We start from the raw sequence: 16289 nt of genomic DNA on the forward strand, positions 1-16289 counted from the left end.
AAAAAAAAAACAAGAACAAGAACAACAGAAAGAACAAACTTTGATCGTCCACCGAGCTGCACAACCTTCATCCTTGAGTTTAGTCTAAGAGTCTTCTCTGAACAGGCGTCGCCCAACTTGGGTGTCAGGACAAATTCAGTTAAGACGCGGATCATGATAACCGGGACCACCTACCAGCACAACCACCGAACGATTGACGAACCTGCGGCCGACGAACGTACACGAAAACCTTCATCCTTTGGTTTAGTCCAAGTCTTCTCTGAACAGGCGTCACCCAGCCTCGGGTGTCAGGACAAATTCATTGAAGACGCGGATCAGGATAACCAGGATGACCCACCACAACAACTCACCGACCTCCACGGTCTTGATCCTTCGGTTTAGTCTAAGTCTTTTCTGAACAGGCGTCACTCATTAAGTGTCAGGACAAATTCAGTGAAGATGAGGATCGTGATAACCAGGATCACCACAGGCAGCAACGCACCCACAGCATAAACAACATCCATCAAGAACCGATGGATTCATCATTCTTCCTTGATGAGCTTCAGCCTTGATAGCTTTGTTCTTTCTTCATGACCCCATTGAAACAAGATCAATATGTCATCCTATCCAAGTACCTCATTTTTCTCTTCGTGTCCCAACCAAAATACTCTTTGCACACAGGCGTCACTCAACTGGGAACATCCCGAGTGCCAGGACAGAAAATTCAACTGAGACTTGAATCACAGCCAAGGTTTTCCAACTCCACAACCTCCACAACCACATCGCCTCAAGTTGACTTTGACATGTTGCTGGTTTCATACAACCTTCATTTGTCTAGTCCTTACAAGACCATGGATCCACACAAAACGAATGACCTCATCCGGACTCGATGGCTTCATACCAAGAAAGTATACCTCCGAGCTTCGTGCTTCATCCACAAATACCGTGTGTCGAAACCAAAACCAAAACCAAAACAGAGACACCTCCTCATCAAAAAGGATCAAGGACATGGACAAAAAAAAAGAAGAAAAAAAAGGATCAAGGAATGAAGAATGAAGATGACCTGCTGGTTGAATTGCTGTTTGTTGTACTGTTGTCTCATTTCTTTTGCCATAGTATCAAGAATTGACAATACATGCTGCCGACTTCGGGTCATTTCCTGCCCTCTTCATACCAGTAGTAAATAGTAGTAGTCTTTAATCTATACTGGCTCCCTTAATAAGAAAGTTCGATTGATTAAGTAGTAAATTCCGACTCGATCATGAATCTGCACCCACCATCTCCACAATCTGAGCACATTCATTTATCAGTTGAGCAATGCCTTCCGCTGCTACAGAACTTCGGGGAATATTATGTCCACCCTCGTGCTGGTAAGTCAGCCGCCGGGCAGGATCAGAAAGATGAACCAACTGCAACGACGCGGGCCACCGAGGATCGACTCGCCCATACACATGGAGAGTAGGAATGTCAATGCGGAGATTCCGAGGCATCTGAACGGTATCCAATCCAAACACATCAGAAGGGTCAATCGGAGCTGATGTGTCAATTTGCAGATCCCTATCGCCATTTCCGCCGGGAGTGGTCCATCGATCCCTTCCCAATTTGAGGATCGCTTCCTTGGATGCTCGTTCACGAAGAGCTATCTTGGTCTGCTTATCCCATTGGCGAGCTTTGTCCGAAATATCCATTCCCAAATCTTCCAGCACCGACAAGACTGGTCCCCCGCAAAGGAATACGACGGCTTTGAAAGGGAGTGGCTCCGATGGTCTTTCTGTCTGGTGGAACCAGATGTAACTGGCAACCAGGAGGCATCCTCGTGAGAAGCACACCACTCCATCGTACGGTTCATCGGCTTGCTTGCTCAGAAACTCATGGAATTTGTGACAGGCAGCTCGAATTTCGGCCACGCCTGCCTTTTGCCACCATGTGTAGTAGGGCCCATCTGGATAGCGGAGATCCAGCCCTGCTGCTGAGTTGGACGTAAACGGGCCATTGATGAAACAAAACTCATGCTTTGATGGTTCTAAGTGCGATATGACGGAGGCTATATGCCAAGTGTCAAATGGGGTTTATAACGGGAGCTGCTGTCGGGAAAGACCTACCCAGCTGGTCCTGGAAGATTGTGGCAGAGGACCCGGTACCGTGGATGCATAACCACTTCATTTTGTGTCTGTTTCAAGGTCGATTGAATCACATTTAATTGAAATAATAAAATCTAAAAGTCATGCCGAAAATAGTTTTTGCTCAAATCAGAGTCGCCATCATGGATCGCATGAAGGCATCCTTGACAAGCTGTAGGTTGTTGTATACTAGCTATTGTGAGCACGAAATGCGTGGGTGGGATGCATCTACTCGAAAACAAAATGAGCGGTCAAGCTAATCTGCACATGCATATGCATCATGATGATATGTGTCGATCTCAATGTCTTCTTTGAAATGTGATAGATTAAGACTATCGGCCTGCGGAATGAAAATCAATCATTTTTAGCCTTCCCCACCGATCTGGGCACAGGATTCAGAGGAAACATCTGCGGGCCCTTCGTAAATTCTTCGTCAAAAATCCGACTGGAGCGATTTTGCAGGCACCCCGGTGTGGTCCATGAATTTTGGGGATCCCGAAGCCACAGACGAAGTAAATGACGGCTGCAGATCGAATACTATTTAGCCAATACTCACCCACATATCTTCCCGTAGGAGCCCACTTACCGATTCTCTGAATCATCTACATAACTGTTCCGAGCATGTATCATGCTGAGATTGTTGATGAATTGCATATCGCCCTTCTTCAGCTTCATGGATACATGAAACTTTTCTGCGAGAAAGTGGAGAGCATCGAGTGCCTCTAGCTGTAAAGATGTTAGCATATGAGAGTAAGCGTGAGTACCAAACCCAGAGAATGAGCGTCGAGAGAACTGCAAAATCACGCGTTCCGGAGCTTCACCGCAAGCTGGTTGGTAGTACAACAGCGGTCGGTGGGTGATTAGACCAGGCTGCCTCACGCTAGGTCCTCCGATTCAATCACGATTGTCAGCAAAAGCTCTCAGCTCCATCTTAGATGTATCAGGGCCAGTCTAGGGATTTTTGCACACCTAGGTATCGGCCAATCCTCCGCCAATACACAGATCAGATCTGGGCGTGTCTCGGCCAGAGCATTGTACACTGTCCATGCACTCGCAAGCAGACTCTCACCGCCATTTAAGGGACCACTTAGAACGAAAAGGGATACGATATCCCCTACATCTGTGTGATACACCACCTCTCCGTCTGCATATGCCGCCAAAGCAAAGTCTTGCACGTCCCCCGGGCGCCTCATATCGGTTATGTGGGCCATCATCACGTCTGCGGGGTGCCCCTCAAATTGATGATCTTGGCGACCGCGGATGACGGCAATGTGGGCAGAAATGCCGACATAGATGATGATGTTTTCTTCACGAGAATATTGATCCACTGGGACTCCGCGAATGAGGGTAAATCCGTACCCCGAATGCAAGTTATCGGATGCGGATCGGAGAGTTGGGTGTAAAGAAGGCAGAGGAAACGTGGAAGGGCCCAGACTCTCGATTGGCTGACTCAGTCCTGCAGAAGAAGAAGAGTTATTTAGTCAAGAAGGCAAAGGCAAAGGGTATGTATGGCTGACTTTGGAAGTGTCTGAGCGCTGCATGAATCTCATTCAGCTGCACATCGTTCAGGACCAGCAGGTATGACGTCTCATCGCCTGCAGGATGATCCATGGAAATATCCATTCCTTCCCAAGCCATATCCGATGTCAGTTTCTGCGGAAAACCATGGGGAAGACTTCTTTCCACGGCCTCTTTCGGTAAATGGCCGAGTATACGAGTTTCATACTCATTGCGATCTGGAAAATAAGGAACCTGGTGGATTGATTGTGTCATGGTCAACGACTCCCACGTTTGGAAGGCAGAGCCAAAATGGGAAGACTGTGATGGGTGCTGCAGCTTCAATGTTTGGAAGGGATTTTGAGTGGCACGAGTACTATAATGAATGTTATATAGTCACATCTTCCAGGATTCATCATCGCCACTTGATATCTTGCATTGAGGTGCTGCCATCTAGCCATTGCACTTCGCTGGATGTGACCTATCGATACAGTCCAGAAAACACGAGCTAGAAGCTATGGCGAAAATGCCCATGCAAACTGCAAAGCTAGTGCAATGCAGGGATTTAATATAGACGAGACAGAACAGCCAATCGCACAATCTGGGAAAGTGATATTGCATGAAAGTCGCGCTAGTACTAGGCAACATTATTCACTTAAGAAAGGCCAAAGCTATCATTGAGGCATATTGGTATTTCCTGCATTGTCTGAGATTCCGAACGACTTTCAAAAATTTTATCTCAAGGACTGACAACACGACCGTCCTCTCCCGCCACAACCAGGCCTTATTTGAGACTACAAGACGTCTCCTTGCCGAAATTGTGAATGAAGGACTAGTTAATGCAAAGCTTGAAGCTTTTACCCCTGGAGGGCCACAGAATCTGTGTTTACAAAGTATACTTAGTCCCAAAGATCGAAGTTTGGTCAATGTATCAATTAAAGCTGGCACTGTTATCGAGATTAGAGACGGTCGGGTGATCACCGTTATACGACCGGACACCTTACAGCCACCTGTGATTATTACCAATAGCGGTGACGAGGAGTTAGACCCAGGCACACTATTCAAATTCCTGAGTACTTCATTTTGGGATCTTGCCAGTGAGAGAGTGTTGGATGAGATTGCCCAAGAGCTGCGCAATTCAGCAGCAAATCAAGGTAAGATAGCATTCATTTCACTCAAATATGCATTAAATTAAATTGGATATCCTCAGAAAAATGGCTAGAGATCAGCCAGAACCAGCCATTGTTAAGCCTGAAGAGCAGGTCTGCGGACTGGGAACGAACATTGGTCTACGGCCACCCGACTCATCCTGTATGCCTGCTGAAATGGTGATCAACTTGCTTGATGATATTCTGATTTCTGAATAGTACCACCGACTGTGCTATGCACAAGCACCACTAAAGCAGGTCACCCCTGAAGATATCCCTGGGATGCTTAAGCCAAGTTTGGCATTTGTTTCTGTTCCCCGGACAGATCTCCGTGTCACGGGCCAGTTTGAGCAAGAATTGCAACCGCTTCTGGAACGACTTGATATCCCAAAGACAAGCAGTGACCGAGTGATTGTTCCTTGTCTCTGTCAGCAACTCCCATCTATTCACCAGAGATTCCCGGCTGCTATTGTTCTCAAGCTCGTCACAGACTCTGTCGAGGCTCAGGCATCACTGCGTACACTGAGTGTGCGACCGGAGCTTGGATTCAAGTATAACTTGAAACTTTCGCTGGCTTGCCAGATAACTTCCGCGCTACGTACCATAACGCCCTGGACGACATGTGGTGGTCCTATCCAAACAGAAATCCTAGAGAAGTTGCTTCCAGATGACATGTGGGTATTCCGCGAAGTAGCAGCTGTATCGGGCAGCCAGGAAGATTTCAACGATGCACGCCATTTTGCTTGCATTTTGCGGGATAGCTTGCAGAGCAGAGCGGAAGAAAATGACGAGACTCTTATTATAACAGCAGGATTCGCGCAGAAGCCCAGTGGAGACAGTCGTACATACGCGGAAATCTTATACGGTCTGGAAACGATCTGCCAGAAAAAAGAATGGTTTCAACGGTCAGTTATCACAATTAATCATGAAAGAGATAATATGAGAAACTGATTTGCGAACCGATACCAACAGATACGTCGGTATTCTATTTGAGCTTGTTCTTACCCCATTGGTTCAGTATGGCATCGGACTAGAAGGACACGGGCAGAACCTCGTCGCGCGTGTTTGCCGCCAGACAGGTGAAATTAAAGGATTTGCGGTGCGCGATTTCGGCGGTGTCAGGATGCATGTCCCAACCTTGCGAGAACATGGCGTAAGCTATGATTCATTACCACCGGGAGCGGCCACATTGACGGATAATTTGGAGAATGTTTGGAGCAAGGTACATCATTCGCTTCTTCAAAATCACGTCGGGCTTCTCCTTGGGGCGTTAGGATTGGAAAACCATGGTGGATGGGCAATCGTCTTCGACACTTTATCGATGGGGCTGGGACCTCATGAAGGATCCCCTGGGAAAGAGCTGTTTGAGTACTTGACCAAGGACACAATGCCTTTCAAATGCTTCCTGAGGATGAGAACGGAAAGTAAATACCGTGATGTGAGTATTTGGCGACCATCTCTTGTTTGAACAACAGTGACTAATGGCTGAATTCGATTTGGTAGTATATCGAGAGGGAGGTTCCTAATTCGCTCCTCATGGACTCTCCGCGATGGCAGTCTATATTGGATTCATACAAACCATCATTGCACGCCACTTAGGAGGGTCATGTTGGGAACTTGGAGGCAAAGACTGTCGCTTGGAATATTTAAGGTGTTATAATACGTAAAATGTCAACCCTTGATCTAATTCCAAGTTTAATCAACGTCTCATTAGTGTTCCAAGGTTGAAGTTGGAACTGATTCTAATGACAATTGTAAGGCGATCTCAGATCCACCAATCAGCGTCGATTTTTAAAACTGACGTAAGCGACCGTAATTAGTTCTGCATTTGACAGTTGCTAAACAGTAAAGCAGACACGACCAGCAATGCACAGGCGAGCGGTCACAAGGGTGAGCTTTTCTTGAAAAATACAAACCATAACCGGATCCCTAACATTATCATCCAGCTTTCCCGCCGCGTCGAGCTTTCTTCGACCAGCGTAACGGCCTCAACCCCGACCTTCTCCTCTCAGCGGAGCTTCCAATCCTCCGCACCCCATCGAAATTCAGAATCCGGTGATAATAACAATGATGGAACGCCTTCGGCCCCTTCGAAGCCATCGGCTTTTAAGCCCAAGTTTGGTGCTCCCAAGCCTGGTGCAGCCAAGTTCGGAGCTCCCAAGTTCGGAAGCAAATGGGGACCTGGAACATCGCAGCCCGTCGGTTTAAGTGCTGCGGAGCAAGCATTGCGCGACGCGATGGTTGCTAAAAGCAAGCCGCCACCACCTCCACCATCCGCTCCAGAGCAGGAGCGCTCATCGCCGATACGGAATCAAAGATGGGCCAAGCGCTCGTATACGGACTCGCCCGCCAGAGAAGAAAACCTTCGTGGCCTACACCACCGACAACGACATACGGAGGATCATCAGGCACCATCGGGACATCGGAGAGACTGGAACAGGGAAAGGAGACCGAGGGAGGAAAAACAAGTGACGCGGAGTACGACCGATTGGGACTGTCCAAGTTGCCAAAAAATGGTATTTCAACGACACTCGAATTGCCCTTTCTGCAAAACCCCACGACCAGATTCGCCATCATGGCAAGCACGGCCACCGCGGGATAGGGAGCAGTCTGCCAAGTTTCGGAGCCTAGGTCGCTCATTTCTGGCCGACTCTGCAGAAGCCGAGCCTGCGTCAAAGACACCAAAGAAGGATACAGCTAAGGCTAAAGAATCCACAGCCAAGGTTGACAAAAAGCCAGCTGTCGACCAGTGGTCATGGGATATGTCTTCCCTGGAGAACTTAGAGACAGAGGAAGTGGATGAAGATGTGCCACAAGATATGAAGAAGTCTAAGCGCCGCGATGGGGGAAAGCAGCGGGGATCTGAGTCCGCAGAGTTCGAGGCTGAGAACCGTGATCGGCGGCGCGAGGCGCGCCAGCGCAAGAAGGACAAAGAAGCGAAGAGGGAGCAAGCGCGTGCTGCTCCCCAGCCTCTTTACCTCCCTGAGTTCATTAGCGTTAACAACCTGGCTGATGTCATTGGTGTTCGGCCCGCTCAGTTTATTATGCGCATGGAGGAAATGGGCTTTGAAGATGTTGAATACAACCATGTGCTGGATGCCGAGACTGCTGGATTGGTCGCTGCCGAGTATAATTATGAAGCTATCTTTGATACTGGGTCCGATAATATTGAGGCTGCGCCGGTGCCCGAGGATGTTTCTGGCTGGCCATCTCGACCGCCTGTGGTCACTATCATGGGCCATGTTGACCATGGTAAAACCACTATTCTGGATTGGTTGCGAAATTCTTCAGTTGCTGCGACTGAGCACGGTGGAATTACCCAGCACATTGGTGCCTTCTCCGTGCCAATGCCTTCCGGAAAATTGATTACTTTCTTGGATACTCCTGGGCATTCGGCATTCTTGGAAATGCGCCGTCGTGGTGCCGATGTCACCGACATTGTTGTTCTGGTGGTGGCTGCGGATGACAGTGTCAAACCTCAGACTATTGAAGCCATCAAGCACGCGACACAAGCCAATGTTCCCATCATTGTTGCCATGAGCAAGATTGACAAGGAGGGCCGCAACCCTGATCGCGTGAAGCAAGATCTATCGGTCCACGGTGTTCACGTTGAAGATTACGGTGGTGATGTCCAGGCCATCGGAGTCAGTGGTAAGACTGGAGAAGGTATGCTTGAGCTCGAGGAGGCTATTGGCGCCCTTTCAGAGATGCTTGATCACCGAGCCCAAAAGACCGGCAACGTCGAAGGCTGGGTTCTTGAAGCTTCCACCAAGACTTATGGCCGAGTTGCATCAGCTCTCATCCGTCGTGGTACGCTGCGACCCGGCGATATCATTGTTGCTGGTAATACCTGGGCTCGAGTGCGCACTTTGCGTAACGAGGCCGGCTTGACCGTCAGTGAAGCTACACCGGGAATGCCTATTGAGATTGACGGCTGGAGAGACCAACCTGCCGCTGGTGCTGAGATTCTACAGGCATCTACTGAGCAGAAGGCCAAGGATGTTGTGCAATATCGCCAGGACCGAGTAGACACCGAGAAGCTCAGTCAGGATATGGTTGCGATTAACGAGGCCCGACGAGAGCTTTCCGAGAAGCGCAAACTTGAAGAGGAAGCCGAGTCGGATGATGCGGCTACTCCAACAGCAGCTGAACCAAGTGGCCCCAAGGCAGTCAACTTCATCATCAAGGCCGATGTTGATGGTTCTGCCGAGGCAGTCATGAACTCCATGGCTGCCATCGGAAACAACGAGGTCTATGCCAACATCCTTCGCTCGGGAGTTGGTCCCATAACAGAGTTCGATGTTGAGCATGCTGCCGCTGCTAAGGGCAGACTGATCTCTTTCAACCAGCCCATCGATCCAGGCATGATGCGCATGGCGGAACAAGACGGTGTAAAGATCATGGATCACAACATTATCTATAAGCTCATTGACGACGTCAAGGCGGATCTCAGTCAATACCTTGCACCCACTATTACCCAACGTGTGACTGGTGAAGCCGAGATTGGCCAAATCTTCGACATCACCGTCAAGGGTCGCGACAAGATCGCTATTGCGGGTTGTCGTGTGCGTAACGGTACAGTCAACAAGGCTCGCAAGGTCAGAGTCCTACGACGCGACGTCACTGTTTACGATGGTATGAAAATCCCCATCCTGTTTCTGATTTTTCCAAGGTTCGGCTTTGCTAACATGCTCTAGGCACGATGACTTCGCTCAAGAACGTCAAGAAGGACGTTACGGAAATGCGCAAAGACACCGAGTGTGGTATTGGATTCGATGGTTGGTCCGAATTTGCTGTTGGCGATCACATCCAGTGCTATGAGGAAATCCACGAGAAGCGCTTCCTCTAAGATCCCCAGCGATCTGTACGCAACTGTATTTCTAGATTTGATTTTTCGCACTTGGGGCCTTTTGTTTTTGTCCCCACGATATGTACCATATACTTCCTTTCTCTTAAAATCGGTTGCATCTGGGTTGGGCGTTTTACCACTGGATATAACCTGGCGATGCAGATACTCAAGCCAGTTCATGTGTATCATAATGCAAAATTCCAACCTCAAACTCACTTCACGCCTCAACATTCATACATGTAGGACCCACCCTGGTGGCTAGGTGGCTTCCCACAAGAACTCTGTACTATGTATTTCCATTGTTCTTTTCTAGGTTATTCAGGTAGCCTTCCATCTTACCCTCGAAACCCAGTTTGCCCAATCCCTTACATCCTCCCTCTCCATGATTCTCTCGATAGTGAACCACTCTCTTGCCAACTCCTCATTCCCTGCCATGCGATGTACGAAGCTATGACATGCCCTACATAGCCACGCCACGCTATTCAGCATCCACTCGTCATGCCACCCCTTCTTCATGACCTTAGCATGGACTCCCCGCGGAATCAAATGATGATACGACAACGGGATCCAATCTCGTTCGCAAATCTCACACGCATCCGTCTTCGTGGTCGACCACGCCGGTGGCCCAGTTGTCACGCCACTTATATACTCCGACAGCACCGAGGATATGAAATCCGGGAAATCGGCCGGGTCGGGGATCAGTCCGTAGACTGACAATGAATCAGTGACATCGACGGGTGTTACTGTGCATATTGACTCAAGCACCGCACGGTCAAGAGGGGTATCTTTCTCGGGCGGTATATAGGTCTTCGCAAGGTCTGTATCATGTTGGATTGCGGCGTAGGAAAGTGTTTTAAGGTCTTCGGGGAAGGAGTCGAAGGTTTCAGATGCGATGAACTAAGGTTGTATGTGAGTTGATGAAGTTTGTTTAGTTTGCTCGTGTATCGTGTTAATATTTCCCATACATCGATAAACTCGGCCAGCTCTTCTGGATTTGCTCGCTCGGTGGTTACAATTTCGGTTTTTGTCACGGTCACTTCCTTACGTCCATTGCGCTTGACCTTGGTTCTGCGTTTGGACGCCGGTTTTTCCGAGCGCGCAACAATTGCGCTTGAGAGACATTCTCGGAAGATGGGGTAGTTCTCATTCGATGTCATTGGTATATTGAGCTCATGGTTTTGGCTCTCAGGATTTTGAATTCTCTGAGTTTGGCGGGATGTTGGAGGAAGTGCTGAGACCCCGCGGAACAACGGAAGATTGACATCATCCACGCCGCACGCGTTCCACCAGAACCTGAGCACATAAGCTTTCACAATTCCTCCTGCTAATCACTCTCATATCTTAGAATAGCATTCAACCTTCTCGGGATATTAACAGGATTCCATAATCATCAATGTCGGACAAAATTGTCGTCGCGTTTGATATGTACGGCACATTGTTGTCTACAGACTCGATTGTGAGACAACTGGACACGCATGTTGGTCCTACTCAGGCATCATCTATCTCCGCACTTTGGCGCCGATACCAGCTTGAGTACACATGGAGATTGAATAGCATGGGTTAAGTTGCTCACAGCTACTACTCACCAGTGGTCTGCATCTAACAGCCATGCAGACAAATACGAAGATTTTTCAACTGTCACCCGCAACTCGCTGCGACAGGCATTATCCGAGCATGGTCAACAGCTACCGGACACTGGCATCGATGATTTATTGGAAGCGTACGACCGTCTATACACTTTCCCGGATGTAAGCCCGGCGCTTAACCGAATCGCAAATGACCCGACCCTTCATGCCGTCATATTCTCCAATGGCACGAAGAATATGATCTCAAAATCAGTCCTACACTCTCCAGACTTATCCCAGCACGCCAAAGTATTCCAAGCCTTGGTCACTGTGGATGACGTGAAAGCGTATAAGCCTTCACCTGCTAGCTATCAGCATTGTGCCCGAACCGTCGGCAAGCAGCCTTCTCAAATGAATGAGATGTGGCTTATTAGTTGCAACGCGTGGGATGTTGTCGGGGCGCGCAGTGCTGGTATGAATGCAATTTGGATCGACCGCGCTGGGAAAGGGTGGCAGGATGCTGCTGTGCCGGAGCTAAGGCCGACAGCGATTGTGCGTAGCTTGGAACATATCGTCAATGAGATCAAGAGAAGACACGAATAGCATGCTTGTGTTTCGAAGGCAGAAAAACGTTTGCAAGCCGGTCATACCAGGAATTCCAGGTTTAACAGCGAGGTTGATGGCGATTATGAGCCTACTTAAATGATGTTTTCATACAGAGCAAAGTGATTTTCATAACAATTTTTCATTTTCATTTTTTTCTGTATCAAGACCAAAAAAGACTTGGAAAAAGGGGATGTACCGCTGATTATATTTCCAGATGCTCCACGTAGAAAGGAGCATTCGGGGTAAGCCAGCAGAGTCAGTCTGTCCTCCCATTTCCCCTCGAAAGAACCCATTGCAGGGGATTTCCAAGTGAATAGGGAGGAGTAATAGTTTTATGTGAGGAACAAAAGGAAAAGCGCCCAGAGAAAAATTTCTTGCCTAATATATCCACTGCTGACTCAGCCCTCACGTGATCCCGTTATCGACCGACGATAACGGAAAAACTGGAGAAAGCCGAAGCTGGTGCCTTCCAAGTTTACCCTGGAATATTCATAAGCAACTTGAAGCTTCATTAATCTGTGATATCGGGCCATGGCTTCAAGAACGTGGGATCCGACACGGGCAGCTTGGCTGTACCCTCTTCGGGTAAGACGCAACAAAAATATTCTCCACAACAATATCGCCCTAGATACTCCGTGCTGACCTTGCTTGACTAGGGCATCCACTACTTTGCGACACACCGCTTCCTCTGGCCCTTATTCAAGGCACGACTTGCGCCTATCGTGCTTCTTTCGAGCTTCATATACTTCCTTCTGTTTTTCTTCACATACCTCCCCCAGGTAGCCTTCTTGAGCATCTTCCAGGGAGCAGGAGCATGGGTGAACGGTGCATTCCTGGTGCTGGGCGAAGGAGCCGCGATTGTGGCTGCATTGTTCGAGGCATTCTTCGTTGACGAAACATTGGTGGACGTGTTCGACTCCGTCCTTGTGAACGAGGGCCAAGAGCAGCTTGTGCTCGCCTCGCGGGTGATTTATCCCGAGGCTGGTGACCCGACCAGCCGTCTCGGCACACCGACGACTAGTGCAGTATATGCGCCATTTTCTTTGCGACAGATTCTCGAATTCATCATTCTGCTGCCATTGAATTTCATTCCTGTGGCTGGAACACCAATGTTCTTGATCCTCACTGGCTATCGCGCTGGGCCCTTCCACCACTGGCGGTATTTCCAGCTCCTGGATTTCACTAAGCAGGAGCGGAAAGCCAGCGTGAGTCGGCGGCAGTTGCAGTACACTACGTATGTTTTTATTCTTTTTTCATCGCATTTTTTCCTTTCCCTCGTTGCCCTGTCTGACACCTTTTAGTTTTGGAACCGTTGCTTTGATCCTGCAACTTATTCCCCCCTTTTCTATGCTCTTTTTGTTAACTACTGCGGCTGGTGCTGCGCTGTGGGCATCCGAGCTGGAGCAGAAACGACAACTTGCTAGCCAACGACCCACACGCCTGGGCGATGCCTATCATGATGATCTCACGGTTTAATAATGTGGCATGAATTGTGGGCCCCAAGGCGGGCCTCTTTCGTAATAATGGCTTGCTTCCTTTTCTCGAATTTCCCGCTACTGAGTGGGAATTTCACCTCGGTACTTCACGAACGTATTATAGATCATTTAACGCCAGCTGTCTCATACATATACTAGTTTTTTATTCAATGTTTACTTTGAATTGATGTAATTTCGCATATATGCTATATGATATATCAGACCATTTACTCCGTACAAGATTAAGCTTTCCCCGGATTACGTGCGCGCCACGTGACTATCCCCATCCGAGGTCCGGTCAGCCATCGCTTCCGAGCGGCTTTGCGCCGGGCGAAGCGCTTAACACTAATTCGAAAGAGGAGGAGGCTCTTCCGCCCTTGAGAAAAGTTACCCCACTGGGAGTAAAACTAACGTGTCAGGGTATCTGTGGATAATTGAGAGAGCTATCGTGACTTGCTTACGTTGGTCTTGACACTGAAACACCAAGTAAAGAGCCCTGCGTCACGTTGATCGCTTGTGGTGCCACCAAGGGTCTAACGCCAGTTCGTGGAGTGGCACGGCACGACTTCGCACAAGAGCTCCACGCGACCTGCCCCAAGAAGTGGGTCGTTCAAGGGTCCCCCGCAGTGTCTGCATGTACTGAACTTCAAAGCTTATGCACCTTTACAGATGATCATGCTCTAATCTTGCTGTATGGTGTTCGGGCTAAGCCAGTTCCTTACGGATGGACCCTAAAACCAGGCTGCGAAAGGCCTGCGATGCCTGTAGTATCCGCAAGGTGAAGGTGAGTCTTGTTCTCGAAAAGAAAAACCGTCTAACGGGTGACTAATATTGCCCGTAAGTGTGATGCCAGCGGCCCTCCTTGTCGGAGCTGCGCTAGCTTGGAAATACCATGCACATATGAACGGCCAAGTCGACGCCGTGGACCCCCAAATCGTCATGCCGAGGCCTTCAAGAAGCAGAAACTGGAGGTACCGCCTGATGCCTCGCCGGCTAGTCTGAGTGACGTCCCGCTTGCGACCACTCCTCAAGCCTCGCAGGCATCAACATACCGGCCTCCTACAGAGACACCGCCGTCATCTGCCCCAACTTCGGCGGAAGCTATTTGCTCCCTGCACACAGTGCAGCTACTCCTTGATGATTTTTTTACGTACATTCATCCCCTAGTTCCAGTTCCCCATGAGCCTACTTTTCGAGCTGCCTTTGAGCGCCGAGAAGATGCTACCAGCGGTACATTTTTAGCCCTTCTTGCTTCCATGATTGGGTTCCTTGTCGCCTCCTTCCCCCGGCGACCCAAATTAAGACTCAACACCGAAGCGGAGCGTTTCGCGTTCCCGAATTCCATCGCCCTAGTCAAGCGGTGCCACGATGTTGCCATTCAGGCTCGAGGTACTGGATACCTTGATAGAAACGCTACAGTTTACGACGCAGCTATCAGTTATTTTCTGGGCGTTTGTGCCGGTTACGTATACAGCATGCGCCGCTGTCGCACTTACCTGGCGGAATGCCGCACCATGCTACATGTTTATGACCTCTGTCGCTCTCCTGCCAACCATCCTCCTGTCTCTACCAATCCTGCATCTTTGCTAGCAATGAGTCCAATGTCGGCCACGTCAGGGACTTCGCCAGGAATGTGCCAGGACAATTGCCCCCCGAGTTTGACGGATACCAAAACGGTGGATCTAATCACGCAGGAGCTTGGTCGTCGTCTCTTTTATGTTTCCTTGGTTGGATACCAGTCTCTACTTCAGCTTGGCTCATCCAACATCAAGATGCATGTACCTCCAGAAACTCCTACGGAGCGCTATCCTCCATTTCCACTCGAAGTGGATGACGAATTCCTTTTCCCAGATCATGTCAATCAACAACCCGCTGGTCGAGTGTCACGCCTAGCTGGCTTCAATGCGAACGTCCGGGTCTTCAGTTCATACAATGCCCTGCTGGCCTGGGAGACCGCCTTTGGTAGCGGTCAGATCTTCAATTGGGAACACCAGCGCACAAGTCTTTGGGATTGTCTTCAAAAAGCGAAATCTGCTCTTTCAGATGTCCCTGTTGAACTGTCCGTGTTTCATCCAAAAAAGACTCCTATGGTCGCCGGAATGGGTCAAGATGGCTCAGTATTTAATTACCCTGATGACCTCATCAATCAAGAACGACGTGCAATTCAATATGAAATCCAGAAAGCCAACATATACGCCAGTCAACTATCAACCCGCTCCTGGTTAGTTGAAAAATATTGGAATCTTTTTGAGACGTATACAAAATTTGGAAACCCAGCCAAGTCCGTGATTTTCAACACAACGCCAAACATCAATACCGAATCCTACTCAGATGCAAAATCCGAATCTACTACTGGCAGCAGCTCCTCGGGACATCATTCATGCACTCATGGGCATGCCCAGACAGACCACATTGGTCAGATGATGGCCCAAGAGCGTAACTTGGTGATTAAAGATCTTTTTGTCCTCCTACGAACCGTCAATGAAGTCAACATGGAGCCCAACGGCGCCAGTATCGTACGTACCAGACAATTTTTCACGAAATCTCATGGTGACCACATTACTAACAACCAGCAGACTAGCAAAATTCGTCAAGTAGCATCAACTCTCCTCAACATACCCCACAGCTCCAAGCCCAATCTGTCATCAAGCACCATTCCAACTACAGACTTACTAGCTACCCCGACATCAGTTGATCAACCGTCAGGCCTTCATAGCCTTAGTGCTGCCGAAGCAGAGTCCTATCTACACGCTTTCATCGATACCCTCATCCGTCTTGAAGGACACTCCTCTGCAGCAACTGATCCCGGTAGCAATGCTGAGGATCTTAGCCCGCGAGCTAACGGCCGTGCGATGAGCTATCTGAGCGACTACGAACGAGATCAAGAAGAATTGAGCCAGTGGGCGAGTTTGAAGGGATACCAGCAGAAATTTGCTGAGGCTGCAGATTTCTTACATGAATTGTAATTAGATGAAGGGTATTAATGAACTTGCTAATTGTATTCTATCTGTACCAGTACTACTTACTAGACACTTCCCTACCCAGTCCAC

General features: G+C 48.9%; 9 protein-coding genes across 9 annotated transcripts; 6 read left to right on the top strand and 3 right to left on the bottom strand.

Annotated features, from left to right (window-relative positions):
- Nucleotides 1-153: 153 nt before the first annotated feature.
- N7466_000189 (uncharacterized protein) lies at nucleotides 154-381 on the top strand (the record flags this gene model as incomplete). The annotated part of the gene is made up of 1 exon (XM_057159587.1): nucleotides 154-381. The coding sequence occupies one exon, from the start codon at nucleotides 154-156 to the stop codon at nucleotides 379-381; it is 228 nt and encodes a 75-aa protein (XP_057025835.1).
- An 857-nt stretch (nucleotides 382-1238) lies between these two features.
- Nucleotides 1239-2142, bottom strand: N7466_000190 (uncharacterized protein; the record flags this gene model as incomplete). The annotated part of the gene is made up of 2 exons (XM_057159588.1): nucleotides 1239-2023; nucleotides 2082-2142. The coding sequence occupies 2 exons, from the start codon at nucleotides 2140-2142 to the stop codon at nucleotides 1239-1241; spliced, it is 846 nt and encodes a 281-aa protein (XP_057025836.1).
- An 877-nt stretch (nucleotides 2143-3019) lies between these two features.
- Nucleotides 3020-3872, bottom strand: N7466_000191 (uncharacterized protein; the record flags this gene model as incomplete). The annotated part of the gene is made up of 2 exons (XM_057159589.1): nucleotides 3020-3555; nucleotides 3617-3872. 2 exons carry the CDS (start codon nucleotides 3870-3872, stop codon nucleotides 3020-3022), a joined length of 792 nt encoding a protein of 263 aa, XP_057025837.1.
- A 1154-nt stretch (nucleotides 3873-5026) lies between these two features.
- On the top strand, nucleotides 5027-6212 carry N7466_000192 (uncharacterized protein; the record flags this gene model as incomplete). The annotated part of the gene is made up of 2 exons (XM_057159590.1): nucleotides 5027-5649; nucleotides 5717-6212. The coding sequence occupies 2 exons, from the start codon at nucleotides 5027-5029 to the stop codon at nucleotides 6210-6212; spliced, it is 1119 nt and encodes a 372-aa protein (XP_057025838.1).
- Nucleotides 6213-6610: 398 nt separating this feature from the next.
- On the top strand, nucleotides 6611-9593 carry N7466_000193 (translation initiation factor 2; the record flags this gene model as incomplete). The annotated part of the gene is made up of 3 exons (XM_057159591.1): nucleotides 6611-6634; nucleotides 6691-9379; nucleotides 9442-9593. 3 exons carry the CDS (start codon nucleotides 6611-6613, stop codon nucleotides 9591-9593), a joined length of 2865 nt encoding a protein of 954 aa, XP_057025839.1.
- A 318-nt stretch (nucleotides 9594-9911) lies between these two features.
- Nucleotides 9912-10750, bottom strand: N7466_000194 (HNH endonuclease; the record flags this gene model as incomplete). Its single annotated transcript, XM_057159592.1, has 2 exons — nucleotides 9912-10490; nucleotides 10559-10750. The coding sequence occupies 2 exons, from the start codon at nucleotides 10748-10750 to the stop codon at nucleotides 9912-9914; spliced, it is 771 nt and encodes a 256-aa protein (XP_057025840.1).
- A 236-nt stretch (nucleotides 10751-10986) lies between these two features.
- On the top strand, nucleotides 10987-11761 carry N7466_000195 (haloacid dehalogenase, type II; the record flags this gene model as incomplete). The annotated part of the gene is made up of 2 exons (XM_057159593.1): nucleotides 10987-11152; nucleotides 11208-11761. 2 exons carry the CDS (start codon nucleotides 10987-10989, stop codon nucleotides 11759-11761), a joined length of 720 nt encoding a protein of 239 aa, XP_057025841.1.
- Nucleotides 11762-12295: 534 nt separating this feature from the next.
- Nucleotides 12296-13240, top strand: N7466_000196 (EI24 domain-containing protein; the record flags this gene model as incomplete). Its single annotated transcript, XM_057159594.1, has 3 exons — nucleotides 12296-12349; nucleotides 12421-12998; nucleotides 13066-13240. 3 exons carry the CDS (start codon nucleotides 12296-12298, stop codon nucleotides 13238-13240), a joined length of 807 nt encoding a protein of 268 aa, XP_057025842.1.
- A 723-nt stretch (nucleotides 13241-13963) lies between these two features.
- Nucleotides 13964-16205, top strand: N7466_000197 (uncharacterized protein; the record flags this gene model as incomplete). Its single annotated transcript, XM_057159595.1, has 3 exons — nucleotides 13964-14023; nucleotides 14082-15755; nucleotides 15816-16205. The coding sequence occupies 3 exons, from the start codon at nucleotides 13964-13966 to the stop codon at nucleotides 16203-16205; spliced, it is 2124 nt and encodes a 707-aa protein (XP_057025843.1).
- Between the last annotated feature and the right edge of the window lie 84 nt (nucleotides 16206-16289).

Source organism: Penicillium verhagenii, assembly GCF_028828195.1.
Source record: "Penicillium verhagenii strain IBT 33310 chromosome Unknown utg000002l_segment0_segment0, whole genome shotgun sequence".
In the NCBI taxonomy this organism is placed as follows: domain Eukaryota; kingdom Fungi; phylum Ascomycota; class Eurotiomycetes; order Eurotiales; family Aspergillaceae; genus Penicillium; species Penicillium verhagenii.